Below are 16920 nucleotides of genomic sequence, written 5' to 3'. Positions count from 1 at the left end.
AACCTCAAAGTCTAAAATGTTTTCCATCTCGATCCACGTTCTTGACAAGTCGTTAGAGCAAACATAGCCCGAGCAATGGGGTAATTAAATTGTTCAATGTAAGGAAGTACATTATAGTACTCAATTTAGGTACTGATATCTTGCTCTAGATGCTGCAATAGGAACAAGTCGCTGGAATAAGCTCTGATCTTCGCATTTAGCCGCACCACGGTTTCGCGAGAAAAAAAACCTATGAGACGTAGAATATATGCTTACAATTTTTGCAGTTGGTGGAATTAACGACCGTGAACAACAGCGGCGTATGCTGATCGTCAAACTCGTGGCAAAGATAAAGTTTGAATATCTCTAAGGCAACCGCTGACATAGAAGCCTGGAACCTTGGAATTTCCCGGAAAGGCTATATACATACGATTGAATACAGTCTGGAGCTGCAAGTTGCTTTAAGAAGGGTTATATGGAATCATGAGTTCTTCAAACTTGGATAGACTTTGAGACAATCAACAAAGCCATGAAGATCATTTCCGATACATGGTGCAATTCAGTCATATCTCAAGAACAGACCTCGATAATTTCCCATATTATCGAGGTTTAACTACGTCACATTTAGAAATCGAAGGAAGATCTTAGATCTCTATACTATATAAGGACCTCCTTGACCGCGCTAAATTCCACCAACAAACAGAATCCAACAGACTAGCTCTTTATCTTGAGAGCTGACTGACACCCTTTCATATTTCCGAACGATACATGAGACATTGATCACCCAACGAAGATGGAACAGCTACTTTGCAATCGAGCCAATGAATTCGGCGACCATCTGGCTATTATCGATGGAGAGCATAGTTTCACTTATCATGAACTTCTGGTCAAAGCGAGCATTTTGGCTTTGAACCTCCTCGACAAAGATTTGAACATCGAAGAGCCCGTCGGTATTATCGCTGGCCCAGGCTGGCACCAAGTCGTTGCCCAAATCGCGGTGCTGAGAGCAGGTGGAACTTCTACACCTATTGATCCATCTGTCCCTGATGCTCAACTACATTCTATGCTCTCAGAGCTGGGCGTTCGATATGTCATGACTACAAACAACACATCGGCAAAAGTGTCCCAATTTGAGGTTGTTTCTATCGATGCAGTCCTGGATACCAAAGATCTAGACGATGAAGACGGCGAGATACAGCCACTTTCTGGACAGCCAGAAGGCCACAGAAGTCATATTCTCCATACCTCAGGATCAACTGGAAAGCCCAAGGCTGTTCAAATCTCTTCGAAGGCGGTGCTCCACCTCACCGACTCCCTCCCGATGAAATTTGGTCCAGGAGATAGAATTGGAGAGCTCAACAACCCAGGTTTTGATCTTTCTTTCTTTGAAATTTGGGTCGCCTTGCTCTCGGGCTCTACGGTGGTCCACATTCCAAATTCGACCATCAAAGATCCAGTTTCCTTTGCAGAGTTTTTGAAAGACAAGAGCATCACTGCAGTCATACTGCCCTATGCCCTCCTTAATGTGGTTTCCACAAACACCCCTTCCGCTTTCCAACATCTTCGGCATGTTATAAGTGCTGGCGAGTCACCTAGTTTTCAGACAATGCAAAGTATCCTCAGCAGTGATGGCCCTCCTGAAAATCTGTGGAATGGCTATGGTCCGACAGAAACCACGTGTCTTTCAACATTGCAGAGAGTAACTCTTCAAGAGGCGGAATCCGAATCTATCAGTGCCGGACTCCCAATTGGAGATACCGTGGTGCACCTCTTGGATAAAGATCAGAAGCTTGTTGTCGAAAATGAAGCTCCTGGTGAGATATGTATTGGAGGACCAGGGTTATCCGCCGGATACCTGAATCGCCCAGAGGCAAATGAAGAGAAATTTATCGAGGTCAAACTTGCAAATCCCGAGGATAACAGTCAAACGAAAACTGTACGACTTTATCGGACTGGTGATATCGCGATGTGGAAAGGCGAACCAAAAAGCTTGCACTACATTGGACGTGAAGATCTCCAGATCAAACGGCAGGGTTTCCGTGTTGAGCTAGAAGAAGTTGAGCGGACGATTACATCAAATGAGGCCGTTGAAGCAGCGGCCTGCGTATATGAGAAAGCCGATGATACTCTTGCGTCAGACCGTCTTACGGCTTTTGTTGTTCTCGCAAATGACGCTTCGGCGGACCCCGATTCAATCACCAAATGGACGCAAAGCCACCATCCTCATTACATGGTCCCTGATCAAATCAAAATTGTCTCTGAGATTCCGTTGAATTCCCGGGGCAAATTCGATCGTGGCGCGTTGAAAGAGATGGTCAAATCCTCGGACTCTTCTGGGTCTCATGTGACTGAGGACAACGATAACCCACTCAGTATGGTTACGAGCTTGTTGGAAGAAATCCTATCAAACTCTGAAATCCGGCCCGATGACAACATCCTTGCTCTCGGTCTGTCGTCTTTGCAGCTTGCACGATTTCTAGGTTCGATTAAGCAAAAATTCGGAACTTCACTGTCGATGAAAGATCTATATAGCAAGCCAACAGTGGAGGCTGTTGCTGAACGCCTTCATCAAACCAATGAGATAAGTTATGGACCGTCTGAGATCTTACAACTTGAAGCCGACAGCCATCTGGCCGATGACATTCAATTGATTCCCGAATGGCCGTCTGAGGGCCGTCTATTCCTCACAGGGGCTACCGGTTTCGTCGGAGTCAATCTTCTTTATCGATTCCTCGCCATGCCATCCATGAAAGAAATAGCATGCCTCACTCGAGGTACTGAAGAAGTTTCGCCCTTAGACCGGATTAAGAACACGTTCAAAAAATACGACATGTGGAACGAAGACGTTTCCAAGAACTTGGACAAGATAATAATTCTGGACGGGGATATGACGAAGGATCGCCTCGGTCTTTCAGAAAGCGACTACCAATGGCTCATTGGCTGGGCACCCGCCGTCTTCCATTCAGCTGCGAAGATAAACTGGTGCGATACATATAGCGGACACTACGCGCAGAACATTATAGGCACCAGGAACATTCTACGGGTTGCAGCAGAAGGGCGCAGAAAGACGCTCCACTACATCTCCACCATCGATGTCTGGGCAGTCACTGGTCTGATCCTCGGAACAGATGTTGTGACCGAAGACGGTCCTCTCAAGACCCATCTTGCCTCCCTGCCATTCGATACCGGCTATGCGCAAAGCCAGTGGGTGGCCGATGAAATGGTGCAGAGGGTACGGGACAAAGGTCTCCCGGTTGTGATCTACCGTCCTGGATTTGTCGTCGGGGACAGCAAAACAGGCGCTGGAAATCCGGACGACTTCTTCAGCCGGATGATCATAGGATGCATCCAATTCGGGTATTATCCGCAGCTGGAGTTCCAGAATCAGGGATATGTCACTGTGGAGTACGTGTGCGATGCCATTGTGCACATCGCTTCGAGTAACTACAATATTGGACGTGCCTTTACGCTGAGTGTACCGGATAAAGATCTGATTACCACTATGGAAGATTTGTGCGTGATGATCAACCAAGCTGGATTCCCAGTTGAGCAAATCGCGTACCAAGATTGGTTGGATAAATTGCAAGCTTGGAACTCGCTCGAATCAAGCCCTTTGCTTTCTCTGATGCCCTTGCTTGCGGAACCTGTTCTACGAGGCGCTACGCGTCTTCAGACAAGCAAATATACACCAGTTTATGACTGCACGAATACTTTGAAGGCGATTTCTGGTCGTGGCGATATTTCTCATGTCCCGCTCTCACCTGAGCTCATCAGAAAGTTCATCGATTTCTGGATAGGCAAAGGTATGCACAGTCTTTGATTCGACTTGAGAATGAAGAGGTTAATACTTCTCACGTTGCTGCTTTTTTTCGGGGTTTTTTGCGCAGTCTTTGCGACACTCACTCGCTTAGCATCTATGTCTTTTCTATGATAAATCTTTGTTATGAAATCCAATGAATGAGTAAACTATATCACTCTTCTTGACCAAACTGCGTAATCATTCTCTTCAGTTAAAAGCTCAGTGAGGTTCATGGGGGATATATGATATGGACAAACTGGAAATTTGTAGATAGATAGGGAATGCTCGATAATATAGAAAAGACAAATTCGCACGGCAAAAATAGCTTCTTAAATAGTTGCCCAAAACTATTCTAATCGATGAAAGTGATTATATGAAACTCTCTATGAACATCGTCGTAAATTTCTCTTAACGCGAGGACCACTTGATTCAAAACACGTACTGTGTCATACAACACCGCTCCCCAACACAGCCTCAAATCTGTATAACAAACTGCGACATTGAATAGCTTTGCCTAACGAGCCGCCTGGAATGGCCTTGGGAGATGAGAAGCCAGGTACGCTCGCGATGGGCAATATGAAAACCATAAGATACCATAGACCCGGGGGATATACTTGGCAGAGGTAGTCAATCTAATCTATTATTTCGAAGAAGACGTTTTGCCTAAAGGGGTCTAGTAGGTGCATACATGGCGTAGGTCCGGAGTACAGACTGAAAGAGCCCCTGTAGGGCTGAAGCCGAGAAGTACTGTTCTCGAATGCTTGATCAATAAAATTCTTGCAGGCCACTTTGTTATCGTATGAGCAAACTGTAACATATGAAGAGCATCTTACTGCGCTCTACTCCATAGTATGTAAGACGCAAGGTTCTTCCAAAATTATGTTGGCATAGCAATCCAAATAGACATTGATGATATTAGGCAGTAATAGACACAATCGAAGTAAAGAAGCGACAAGGGGCATTATATCAATCCTGACTATTCAATAGCGCCCCCTGCAGAACGAGAACATGCATGTTGATTGCGCCAGAAATACCAAACCAACACCTCGGCTAGAAAATAAAAAAATCCTTCAAACCCGATCAACGGGGCAAAATAATGATCAAGAAACGAAAGGCAAAAGAGAAAGCCATTCTTAGACCTCCATCGAGTCAGCGATTTCCTCGCTCATAGCACGCACTCCACGTCGAGGGACGTGATCCTCTTCATCACTGACGATGTACGTATCGTATCCACCCACGGAAGGTCGGTTCCTAGAAGGACGATCCATTTCGTCATCGCTATCGCTAGCGATAAGAGTGGATCTAGCGCGTTCGCCAAACCAGAACTTGGCCCGCTTGCTGGAACTCAGGTCCGGTGTGAGATATCCATCATCGTAGGTCCGCTTGGCATTAGGCGTAGCGACCATGTCGTCGGGAGTGTGGCTGAGGATGGGGATCGCGCGCAGATAGATGTAGCAGACGCGCTTGCGGAGTGGGTTGAAGAAGAAATAGTGGAGACTCCAGATGGCCCCATCGTCGGCATCGGAAGGGTCTTCTTCCGGCAGATAGGAGTAGATTGAACACTCCTTCAGCGACATGTGTTCATCGATTGTTTTCCAAATACGTGGACCCCGTGAGGAAGATGATCCTCCGGTGTAAGATCCGGAAAGTGTGGTGGGTGATGCGGGAGACAAGTTGATATTCTCGCGCGGTCGCAGATTCAAGAGCGTTGAGTCAACTGAATTCATGACCCGCTTAAGATTCCGCTCGCGTCGGAAATCCGTCGGGCGCAGAACTTGTGAGAAGTCGTAGTCCGGGTGGCTGGCGTTGAGAGTAGCAATCAGATAAGCGAAAGTCCGTCGACTCGAGTGGTCGCTCAGGGGGCCGAACGGACTAGACCGCGATAGATTGAGGGTCTCGGCGGCTTCGTGAGCATTTGGAGGTGAAAGTGACGCGGAAAATCGAAGAACTGATTCATATTGAGCTTCAAGGGATTGCTCGATGTGATTGTAGAGCTTCCGATCCGAGCGGGCGGCCTTCGTAGTGTAAATGTCGCATCCACCGACGATGTGACAGTCGGTTGTATCGAAATTGAGAGAACTGGTCACGTCCTCGAATTCTGGCAATGGAAGAAACTAGATTCAAATTATGGTTTAGTACGGAATGACACGTTGGAAGTTCAGTCTGCAGCACTGCCTGCGACCGCTAGACTCACCTTCATCGTGAGTAAAATGGGGCAGTGGAGCAACCCCGAGATAAGCCGATAAGCACTGAGATGACGTTTCACGGTTTTCGATCCTGGTCAACGGACTTTAAGAGCGATTTGAAGACGAAGAGAGACGAGGGCGCAATGTGATAACACGGGTGGTTGCGCCGAAGGTGGAGACGTGATGATGTCGATCGGCGATAACCGCAAACAGGGACTCTGGGGGTAAGGGGAGACACACAACTTAAACCGTTCAACGTAATTTGTAGCAAATTGATATCAACAGGAACAAGATCAAGAAAAGACAGGGAATCAGATGAATATAATGCAAGAAGATGGGATCCTTGGGATGGGGGGATGACCGGAAAGGGTCACGTGTGGAAGGAGTGGCCAGTGAGAGCCCGCACTGACCTCACGGGCGACTTCTGATTCCACGGTTTATCATGTAATCACTTATCATATGCATATCACAGTCCGACTTCTTCCAGATTGCGACTGATATCTTCCGATTCCTGAAACAATTTTGTATTCATTAGTATTGTAAACCTATGTACTCCGGGCAAGCCTGCTTGCTTGGTGTTACATGATCTTGGTGACCACATCTTCCTCAACCTGAAATAATTAGCCCGGCTGAACTTGGCCATGGCTGACGCATAGAATAATGGGGATGTAATGGGGTAAAGGGGGTGAGGGGGTAAGGGTGTAGGCAGATAATGAACAGTATCCAAGTATAGCCATAAAGCTCTGTGAGACAAATGGCAAAGAACAACCCCGAGTGCAAGATGAAATTGACACGATGAAAGAGAACTGGCCAAACTCACCTCCATATCTTCCAAACTGTCCTGCTGGCTGATACAACGAAGAACATTCTTCTTGCTCGTCTCCTGCATTTCTCCCGCTATCAATAACTCATCGAGAATAAAGTATGCCTTCTGGAAGTTGAAGATGATGTCCAACTCGCAGACATTGCCATAGTACTTGTCCATCTGCTCCACATATCGGTGCACCACCTCCAGTGTGATCAATTCGTTATCGGTCGAGGCACAGCCAGCGATGAAGAAAAGGGAAGCGTAGCGACGGTAGACGACTTTCGAGTCTGTAATCATAATGTCAGTCAGTGTCCTGCAGTGTCCTGCGAGAAAAGGGGTCGTGCGGGGGTAAAAAGCCACCTTTGTATTCCAGGAAATTGCACATCCGCGTCCGGCGGGACAGCACTAGCTGGGTGACATCTTTGATGATCTTGGCCTTCTCCTTGGGGGAGAGGGTTGTGAACCACTTTGCGAGGCGCTAGAAAGGAGTTGTGATTAGTTCGGGCTTGAGTCGGCTGGTAGTTGGGTGGGCGACGAGGCATACCACTTTGCCCTGTCGGGACAGTAGAATTAGGTAGCTTGGTGGAAGTCAGTCACTGGTTTCAAATTGCATGGGGGAAAGCTAGGGAATCTCACTGGACGGGCATATTGATGGTGATGTGAAGTGAAGGGATGGGGAAAGGTGTCAGAGCGGAAGCTCTGGAGAAATTCTTTGGGTGGAGCGGAGGGGAGTTTTGCCCCGCTGAGCCCTAGCTTGAGATTAATAAACGTGGAGATTGAAGATACAAAGTACTTGATAGCTAGAGCAGAAGATGGTCTTTGAAGCTTTCGAATTCCAAGTTGTGTTCCTTGCGCACGGGGCCTCCATGAGTCAACCTTTGCCCCCATGACGAAGGTACACAGCTTTAGATTGTTAGGATACATGAGCACAGTAATGCACCTGGGCGTCTAGAACTTTTAAATTCAATACTCTCAGAGCCTCAACTTTTATGTTATCGACATGATCATACCACATTGTTCTTTTTGATTTCAAGTTTCTTGTCCATCAATGTAATATGCAACGTTCACCTAGGTATACCTCCATAAGATGTATCGAAAAACCAGGCGCCAATAACAACCACCCTATATTTCACAATGTTCCGCCTGGGTGGGCATCTACAAATACATATTCAATCTCGAGTAGAGCCCCAAACTAGCAGTCAGTCATCCCAAGCAAAATAATAATCAACCGAAACAAATATTATTAATGAATAAGTAGTAGCACATGAATTATCAAAACGCCTCCCAAGGGAGACTAATAGAATAGAGGCGATTCACATCAAGTCGTGTCATGGATATCGTGACCAAAACCAGAGAGAACCAAAACCCATCCTACAAGCACCTATACTCTCAACGCCCTTCCTGTTCCCATAACCACAACCAGAACCAATACCTATAATTTCAGAGTATTCCAGTATCCATATTACCAAGCATCCATAAACGAAGTAAGGAGTACACCGTGCAGACGCGAGCCTATCAAACCGCTCAACATACGCCCGGATTAAGCTCTTCTTTTTCACTCTAGACCTGGGCCATGCTTGGCGCACCGCCACCACGACGAGCACTACCAGTCCGGCCGCGCAGGTTCACTGTCGAAGCGCGAGACATGAAGACCGAGACAACGACGGAAGCCATGTACCCGGCCCATGCGAACCAGAGGAACGCAACGGAAGCCTGGGCCTCGCGACAGCGCTTGGTCATGTTGTTTGAGCCGTTGGTGATCTCGTTGTTCTTGAGGTACTCCTAGAATGACATTAGCATTGGTATGTCCAGATATTTATATATATATATATATATATGAATATATATAAAGTGCGAGCAGGACACAGGCATTAACATACTGTGTTGTTGCAGGAGTGACACTCGAGCTTAGCAGCGAGCGCGATAGCCGCGCAGAAGAAGAACACGCAGTTTAGCGAGTCCAGGACGATCATGATAATGGGGTGACCGGCCCAGTCGATGTTGAAGGATGCCGGGATCGTGTAGAAGAGCGTGAGCATCGAGAATACAGAGCAGAAGATCGAGTAGTTGACCGTCGCAGGGTTTCCGGCGAACGCTTCGGCGATCATGTTACCGAGGAGGGCCATGAGGAGGAGCGACCAGATGAACTGTGTTTAAGTTAGCACAAGCACAAGCTCGAACGCGATTGCGATCGCGATCACAGTAAAGTAGCTAAGCTATCTATGTATCTATAGCCAGCTGCACGTACCTCCCAGGCCCTCAGACCCAACTGCACGACTTTCAAACCCATTTCGATGTGCGGTTGATTGGTTTGCGAAAATGGCGGTAATGCGATAATTAGTGTACGTATACCTCTGAGTTGAAAAATGGGAAAGATGGAGGTTATAAATCGGAAGCTCCGGAGATCTGGTGATGACGGCAAAGGCAGAGCTTTGAAAAGCTAGATCTCGATGCTACGTCATGCATTCGGGAGCAGGCGGAGTATAGAATGTTGGAGATGAAATCATTCAAGTGGTCAATGACAAAATGAGTTTGTCTTTGGATGTTAAGGTTGTATCTACCTTAAAAAATCTTTCTGTTCCTGTGTAGGGAGATTCCTGTTGAATGCCCGTGGATCTATCTGCCCACCTGGGCAGGCGCCCAAGTAATATAGTAATATCCAGTGTGTACCTAATTAATTAGTTGGCCTTATTTTGTTCAAAGAATGTACATTCCATTGCTGTGTCTATCATTTCCTTTTTGTATGTTTCCCCTCATTGACTGACAGTTCCACTAGTTTTGACCAGGAACAGTGTCATACACCGTCGTTATGTAGTACTTGGTTGCACAGGCTCAATCGATATTTTCGAACATCCGTTATAACTCCCATCACTCATTCTATATGCCTGTTTTGATCTTCGAAAAGAAGAAACCGTAAATTCCCAAGCAAATGAGGAATGTAGTCAGAAACATTAGAAAAAAGACTTCGAGACTTTGCCCCAAAGCTGTTACAAGATTACGTAATCAATTTAGTACCGCGGGGCCACTCGTCTTGTTGAAGCAATTCGGCTTAGGCATCAGATAAGCCAGAAGCACTAATCCGAGAATGAAATCGATAGTCCAGATGCATTGTCAAGTGGCCTAGTTTCAGTTCGGATACGAATACCATTTTCCGCACTTGCTAAAGATACTGAGGTAGTCAAGTTCGACTAGGGAGTCAGTCTCGACAAATTCAACTCCCTACTGATGCTTATGCTTCTTTCGGTGGAAAGCACTCTGTACCGAACCAAACCTAAACCAAAGTTAGTAGATGTACATATATATCTCTCTTTTTCATCTGTTTCGTCAACATAGCAACAAACTCACCCTTGAAGACACTGGCTACCCAACGCAACACTGCCACTCCGCATATAGCAGATTTTCGCTTTCTGACACTCGGCAGTGACACAGGCAGGAGTTTTCACGCTCCTTTTCCCCTGGAACTCATTATGCAGAGTAACAAGCCCGAGGTCCGTCTCCATGGCCTCAGTAACGCGATGCCAGAAAGTCGCATTGAGCGGATCATCAACATCCCAGCCAGCGGCAGGCCCATACGTCTCCCGAGTCGAGTATTCGAACTTGAACGTCGGGCCTGTTTCCACCAGGGCCGGGTACTCAGACACGTTGCTGTAAAATGTATGAGCGTTGTAGATATTGAAGTCGCCCGTGTCTACCTCGTAGAGGCGGAAAGCGCTATTCAGATTTGTGAGGGGTGTAATGCTCGGCACGATCCAGCCGGTTGCTAGGGCGGTTTCGACACTCTGCATGGTCCCGTTGTTTGCGTAGTACACCATGAATTGGTCTTCGTGGGTGTGCCCGAAGAAGATGTTTGCTATAACGTGGGGCGAATAGCGGTCGACGATTTGGTAGAAAAGGTTTGTTGGGTTGGGGAGTGGGTTTGTGCCATCCCAGCCACTGAGGACGTGCCCGATTATCCAGACTCGTTCGTTGGCATCTTCGGCTTTTTGGAGCTCCGAGATCATCCAGGAGAATATGCCGGAGTTGTCGGGGTCGGTGGTGTTGACGAAAGCTAGGAAGTTGTGCCTGTACCATAAATCTAAGTGGGTTGGTTAGTGAATCGGATTATGTTGGTAGGTGAGAGCGTACCAGTGTTGAATGCGATGATGCGCAGTCCATAGTGTGTCTTGATGGAATAGCCACCATAGTGAGTTCGCGCTTCATCAGCCGTTTCACGACTGATCCATCCCTCGTGTTGCCAGAGTCGAGCCAAATGATCATAGTTCCAACTTTGCTGTTCTCCCAGACGCCCAAGGAGATTATGAGGAGAGTCGATATTCGCTGGGCTGGTGTCGTGATTTCCAAGAGCCGCAAATACAGGACCCGATAGATAATGTTCAAACATGCCATAGATGCTAGTCTCCGTATACTGAGTCAAGGCCTTTGAACTCTGCGGAGCTGGATCATGGGACACCAGATCGCCAGTGTAGAGCGTCCACGCAAAATGGTCATCATTCTTCCCTTTACCAGTTCCAGTCAGAGGACCGATAGCCTGCAACGCAGCTAGACCGAGGTCGTATGGGGTATCACACAGGAAAGAGCCATAGGCGGAAGCAGAAATCAATGTCTCGTCCTCGGAGAGGTCATTATAGTTATCACTCCGACAACACAAATTGGAAGAGCAATTCGCTTCGGAATTGACCGCGTAGCGAGCATCGAGATGGAAGTCCGAGAGATGTAGCACCTTGACTCGCTCGCCACTCGCTTTGGGCGCCTGAGCATTCGCAGGCTTGGGCTTGGGGAAAAGATTGCTTGTGTCGAGGGAGCTAGTTGTCGGCGCATCGCACCACTTCTCGTGGAGAGAATGGCAGATATACTGACCATCCAAACCCTCAACATCGGCATATGCCAGTACTTGTGTCCAGACCGGACCGAAGGCGTTGGAAGCGAAGTCTTGCTCGCAGGTCTCGTTGGCGTGGAACCCAAATGCCTTGCAGAGGTTGACCATGGTATTTGGGACAAGAACTGGCGCATGAAGTGCTGCGGGCTTGGCTGCAGCCAGTGCATGCTTGCACTTGGTGCACTTGTTCGTTGAGTTGGAATTGAGGATGCGGGTCACATTTTTCACGGCTTGTTGGACCAGTTTATATCTCTCTCTGACGGGCATGTGAACTGGCGGAACGGGAAAATAAACCTCATCTTGGTTATCCGGGATATTGTCGGGGTCGGTCAGCTCGTAAGGGAATATCAGATCTAGGACAGGGTCATAGAGGATGGGCTGGGGCTCCTTGGTTGGATGGGCTGGAGAAACGTAGTAATATCTGTCGTTTATTAGTTCATGACTTTGAGACAGTCAAAAGTGATCGTACGAGAACACAGATGTCGGAAATCCTGCTGCAGCCACGTAGGATGAGTTCCCCGGGAGAGAAGACGCAGATGTGAGATGCAAGAATATGATTGTATTCCGTAAGAGGGTCATGATGGGCTGCATTTTGAATGGATGCAGATATCCTGTTTTAAACGAGTGGGACATCAGAATGAAGAGAAAAGACAGGAGCAGCAGGTGAAACTTTCCAGAACTAATTCGCGTTCGGAGGTTTTGATGCGTAAAGAGCAAGGTGCAGATGTTGATTTCTAGCAAGTACGAGGCGCACGTGTCCCAGACTGCATGTCTGAGTGGAAGGAGAGGCTCACACTTTGTAATCCAGTGCTTGATGTTAGTCTCATGAATCGGAATAGTCAAATCGCGTGGATAAGTATTAGTTCCATTGCCTTGGTTTCACATTTACGTTTTACTTTATAGGCTAGCTATTATAGGCTAGCTAGTGGCTGGGACGAACTATATCTAGAGCAACAAGAAGCAAGGATGGGCACAACAGCAAGGGGAGCTATGCAAATTTTAGCGTACATGCATTCAAATCAGCTCATCTTTGTTTACTACCTAGGTAGCTGTACGTAACATATTTCTTCTGCCGGGTAGGGCTTTCCTATCTTAACTGCCGCCGCTTTTGTGAGGGCGCTCAGAGTCAGGCTCACTAGACGGACGGTACCCTCTTCTCCCTCTTTCTTTCGTGATAAGCTGCAACTTTCTGCACCACGGCTCCCTGCTTACCGTTATTGGTCCAGGCAATATGGCTCCAGGACTCTCGCCTGCAAAGCTTGTTTTTATCCGTGATATGATAGAGAGCGAATCTTTCACCACGTCTAGAATGGCCGAATAGGCTAAATGCAGTAAGCAGATCATCATTAGTATCCGTAATAACTTGCGACAATTTAGAAGCTTATACGCACTATAAAGCTGAGTAGGACGAAAACGAACTGTGACGCCGTTGATGATCGTTCCTTTTGTTGGGGCGAAGTTCTCCGTCATTACCTATATGAAACCCGGCCTCTACCTCAAAGAGATGGTGATATTCCTATAGGATGATTTTCAGTTTTTAGTTATAACCTCTAGCATCAGAAGAGCCCTGTCGTAAAAGCTTGGTCTAGAAAGACTGCACGGAGACGTGCTAGAGAACAAAATGCCGATTTGCGAGACTATTATGTATATAATCTTTTAGATTTTAAATCGTACTACTTAGTCTATGTTCATAAATCTAGATGTGATAAATGTGTTAAGTTTAGACGGACAGGCTGGGTCCTACGTGACACCTCCCCTTTATAAGTAGTATAGTTCTGTCGTAATCAGAGATGCTAGATATTGCCCGCGTATATGAAGGATAGGATCGTTCTGTCGCGTGTCTTTCGTGGTTCTGAGGATACTACCGTAATTGAAAGCTTTACAACTTTACTGCTCTAATATTACGGACGATAGCTAGAGCCTTAATCTGTCCTGATCATATATAACGTATTATTTTACCCGTTAGAAGGACTTGAATAATAATATCAGTCTATATTGAGCAGGTATGAGACACCCAAACACACACCCTGGTGAAAAAGTGGGCTAACAACCTGCATGCTGATATTTCCCGAAGGACACAAAAAGACCATGCAGATGCTCCTCTGATGAATACGCAAATTCTTCATTCATACCTCTACATTCCCAGAATAGAAGATACGCAGAGCCTGACGGAGGTACGGTGTCCGATCTGTATCAATGACTCCCTCAGAGGCCATGATATGCTTGTATTCAATTCAAACCTCCAAGTATCACCAACAAAAGGTCTGCCTAGTTTCTTGAATGAGTTGATATACACACGTTGCAATTTGCTTCTCGGGAGCCCCTTTTTTATTAAGTCAATAAACCATTGGACACGTCCTTTCTGATGAATGAAGTTCTGGTGAGCCGAAGGGAGGTCAATTGTCGTTCAGGAATCAACGTCACCCTTGGTGCCACTTGCTTATGAATCCGCCGTCAATATTCTCATGCAATTCAATTGCATTGAATGGTGAACCACGAAGGTCGATCTCCAAAGATTAAACATTCAATGAATAAAGCCTCCTTTGGGTGTTTTATACATAGTGATCGTCGAATCGACGTTTGAGAGTCTCTTCGCAGCTCTTGTTAATCGAAATGACGGGAGCGACAACTACCATGTCAACCAGATCTGCCACTATCAAACGATTCTCAGCTTCCGTTGGGAAGTTGAATTTTCTTGTCATGTTGCTATTTGCGGTATTAAGGAGTAATTTCGTTGTATCGCAGGTGTCGATGCAAAACACCATGACAACCAGGCGCATTGCACGCAAATCATGAGGAATGTGAGGTATTGGGTTAAGGAAATCAAATTGCTCAGCTCAACTCGAGCTACAGCAAAATCATTCTACCTGTTTCTAGCTCCTTTATCTGCTTTTGCAACTGACGACGCTTCCTCCGGACAGATACTTCCTCCCCGGCAATGTGCTCTAATCGTTCATGTGAAAGATTGTAGACCTAGGACGGGGAAGACAGTTTCATCGGTGCTGCAGGCCCGGTGACCAAATAGAAATCTGCCGCCTGCATATACACATTGTCTGCGAACCTCTTTCGAGCGACTTTGTAATACGATTTCAGGATATCGTGGATGTCTTGCATAATCTGCTGCAAATTACTTATATGGTGAATTTGCGTAAGATCAGAAACTAGAACACATTCTTCCTTTGAGCCCTTAAAATTGACCGAAAATGTTGACTTCTTAGCTACAGTGGCGATTCATTCCTAGCGGCTGTAATAAGATTTAGCCATATATAACTAATAACTGGCATTTGACTCTGACTATTTTTGTAAATTGCTATTTAAGTAATGATTTAGCGTTATTAGCGTCCCTTCCCTTTTAATTTGGAGGAGAAAATCCGTTATCGAAAGTGCTTACTGATACTTCTCGATTAGATCGTCTATTAGGAATGAAAGGATATTTCGACTTAGTCTCTAATCACAATAGGATATATTTAGTGCCTTACTCTTAAAAATGTAAACTATAGGTATAATATTATAAATATAGCCCTTAGCTAGAGACGGCTATTTCGCGGATTACTTCTTTAGTATACTTCTTATTTAATGACTTAATGTCGAATATGCTCTAACTAGCATTGGTGTTTTCATCGATATGTGCTGCTGAAATGATGGAGCCAGCGATTCTCCGTGATTTCGGACTGGCGTCTCTGCGAAATATTATTTGGGTGGTAAATCGAGTACACAGACCACTTTTCCCGGGAATTTCAGTTTTGTCAGGCCCTCTAAGACAGAGTTTTTCTGCTGGATTGATCTCCGACAACGACCAATTGTGGTAAATTGATGTATTCCCCCACACTGCAAGCGAATAATCTGTTAATTTTTTCAAGCAGACCAATGTGCGTGTGGACTAGCGAGAGAGACCGTGGAAGAGTAGATTAGCGATAGTTGCCCTTTCGGCTTAGCCGCCGGGCGTTAATAAATTGTGTGTGTGTGTGTGTGTGTGTATCAGTACAGAAAGAGCTTGGAGAATCAAAGGTGAATAACTTATCATGGGTCTGCTGCACGACAGCATCTACCGGCTTCTGGTGCGAGGGAAATCAATCCAATGCGACAAGGCAGACGTGTATTTCGACAGAGGACCGGGGGAAGAGGCCGTATTTATAGGTTTTTGGCTTGTCTTTTTACCGCCTGCTTCATATTGCCGTGGTGTAGTCTCTTCTGTCTGTCGCTTTTTGAGGGCATTGAAGATGCCTGTGTAAAGTGGGGCCTGTTGACCCTTCCTTTATTGAGGTGATGGTTTGGGCAAGAATCAACTGCAGGCCTGTCCGCTGAAAGGAATTCTGAAGAGCCATAGCGTGGCATCAGTTTTTTGTGCTGAAATGTTTTGAAGCAGCGTTGATCAAGCTTCAACCTTGTGTCAACGATCATGATTTCAACACTTGAAAACGATGTGCAGCGGATCACCGATTTAGTGCGACGAGGTGCTTTGCTATCACTATCGTTTCATTTTTAGCACTTTCATTTTCAGCACTGGCTGTAGGTTTGAAACTGAGGCTGATGAGCGAGTTGTGTTTTGAGTACGGTCGTGCAGGGTCTTAGCCACAGCCCACAGAAAACGTTTTCATTGAATGCAGCCATGCCATATTGGCTGTAGATCTTGTATAAATTAAGCACTGCGTCCTTGATTTGCTCAATATCCAGAAAGCGTCATCTATCGAACACGACGGGGTTGTGTGGCCAGAACCGAGACTCTACGTGACAATGCTGTAGAGATATGTCTAGTGCATGTAGATGAGCCGGAGACCTTACAAACACTAGCAGGAAGAGATATGCCGGCAAAATCAGATCTGTTCTTCACTACAGTACTACTGTAGAGATCATTGAATTTACCTTGTGGAAACTCATATACCTTGACAGAAACTTCGAAACGATTTTTGATTGAGTGATGCTTTCTGTTGTAGTTCAGAGGTATGAATTGTTGTTATTTATTTAATGGAAAACGCGAGGCTATATATACCACGAGAAGATCAAGTTGATGTCCAATCAACTTGATTTTTCATACACATACTTCGGGATTAATATCGATGGTTCTGCTTGGTTCCTGATCTGCACCAGCCACATATCAGAACACATATGTATAATGTGTTTGGTAAGGTGAACGAACATCCAGTTGAAGTTATGGCGGATTGGAGTGCTGTCACAGATGGTGTTTTGAGTTTCTCGGGTCTGTGAGAGTTGCGAGGACTTTTAGCTTCTTGGGTTTTAGTTCATTTTAATTTTGTTCCCCACTTAAACCCCT

At 46.1% G+C, this 16920-nt stretch overlaps 5 protein-coding genes across 5 annotated transcripts; 1 reads left to right on the top strand and 4 right to left on the bottom strand.

Annotated features, from left to right (window-relative positions):
- Positions 1-772: 772 nt before the first annotated feature.
- N7529_006837 (non-ribosomal peptide synthetase) lies at positions 773-3799 on the top strand (the record flags this gene model as incomplete). Its single annotated transcript, XM_057242364.1, has 1 exon — positions 773-3799. One exon carries the CDS (start codon positions 773-775, stop codon positions 3797-3799), a length of 3027 nt encoding a protein of 1008 aa, XP_057097723.1.
- Positions 3800-4911: 1112 nt separating this feature from the next.
- Positions 4912-5978, bottom strand: N7529_006836 (RNA polymerase III-inhibiting protein MAF1; the record flags this gene model as incomplete). Its single annotated transcript, XM_057242363.1, has 2 exons — positions 4912-5892; positions 5973-5978. 2 exons carry the CDS (start codon positions 5976-5978, stop codon positions 4912-4914), a joined length of 987 nt encoding a protein of 328 aa, XP_057097722.1.
- A 452-nt stretch (positions 5979-6430) lies between these two features.
- On the bottom strand, positions 6431-7419 carry N7529_006835 (AP-1 complex subunit sigma; the record flags this gene model as incomplete). Its single annotated transcript, XM_057242362.1, has 5 exons — positions 6431-6475; positions 6785-7059; positions 7133-7250; positions 7317-7350; positions 7409-7419. The coding sequence occupies 5 exons, from the start codon at positions 7417-7419 to the stop codon at positions 6431-6433; spliced, it is 483 nt and encodes a 160-aa protein (XP_057097721.1).
- A 913-nt stretch (positions 7420-8332) lies between these two features.
- On the bottom strand, positions 8333-9062 carry N7529_006834 (MARVEL domain-containing protein; the record flags this gene model as incomplete). Its single annotated transcript, XM_057242361.1, has 3 exons — positions 8333-8554; positions 8653-8919; positions 9021-9062. The coding sequence occupies 3 exons, from the start codon at positions 9060-9062 to the stop codon at positions 8333-8335; spliced, it is 531 nt and encodes a 176-aa protein (XP_057097720.1).
- A 929-nt stretch (positions 9063-9991) lies between these two features.
- On the bottom strand, positions 9992-12239 carry N7529_006833 (PPN1 endopolyphosphatase family protein; the record flags this gene model as incomplete). The annotated part of the gene is made up of 4 exons (XM_057242360.1): positions 9992-10043; positions 10118-10847; positions 10898-12069; positions 12118-12239. The coding sequence occupies 4 exons, from the start codon at positions 12237-12239 to the stop codon at positions 9992-9994; spliced, it is 2076 nt and encodes a 691-aa protein (XP_057097719.1).
- Between the last annotated feature and the right edge of the window lie 4681 nt (positions 12240-16920).

Source organism: Penicillium soppii (assembly GCF_028829465.1).
Source record: "Penicillium soppii strain IBT 18220 chromosome Unknown utg000005l, whole genome shotgun sequence".
NCBI lineage: Eukaryota > Fungi > Ascomycota > Eurotiomycetes > Eurotiales > Aspergillaceae > Penicillium > Penicillium soppii.
The sequence above is the reverse complement of the archived record's forward strand: the minus strand, read 5'-3'. Positions and strand labels throughout refer to the sequence as shown.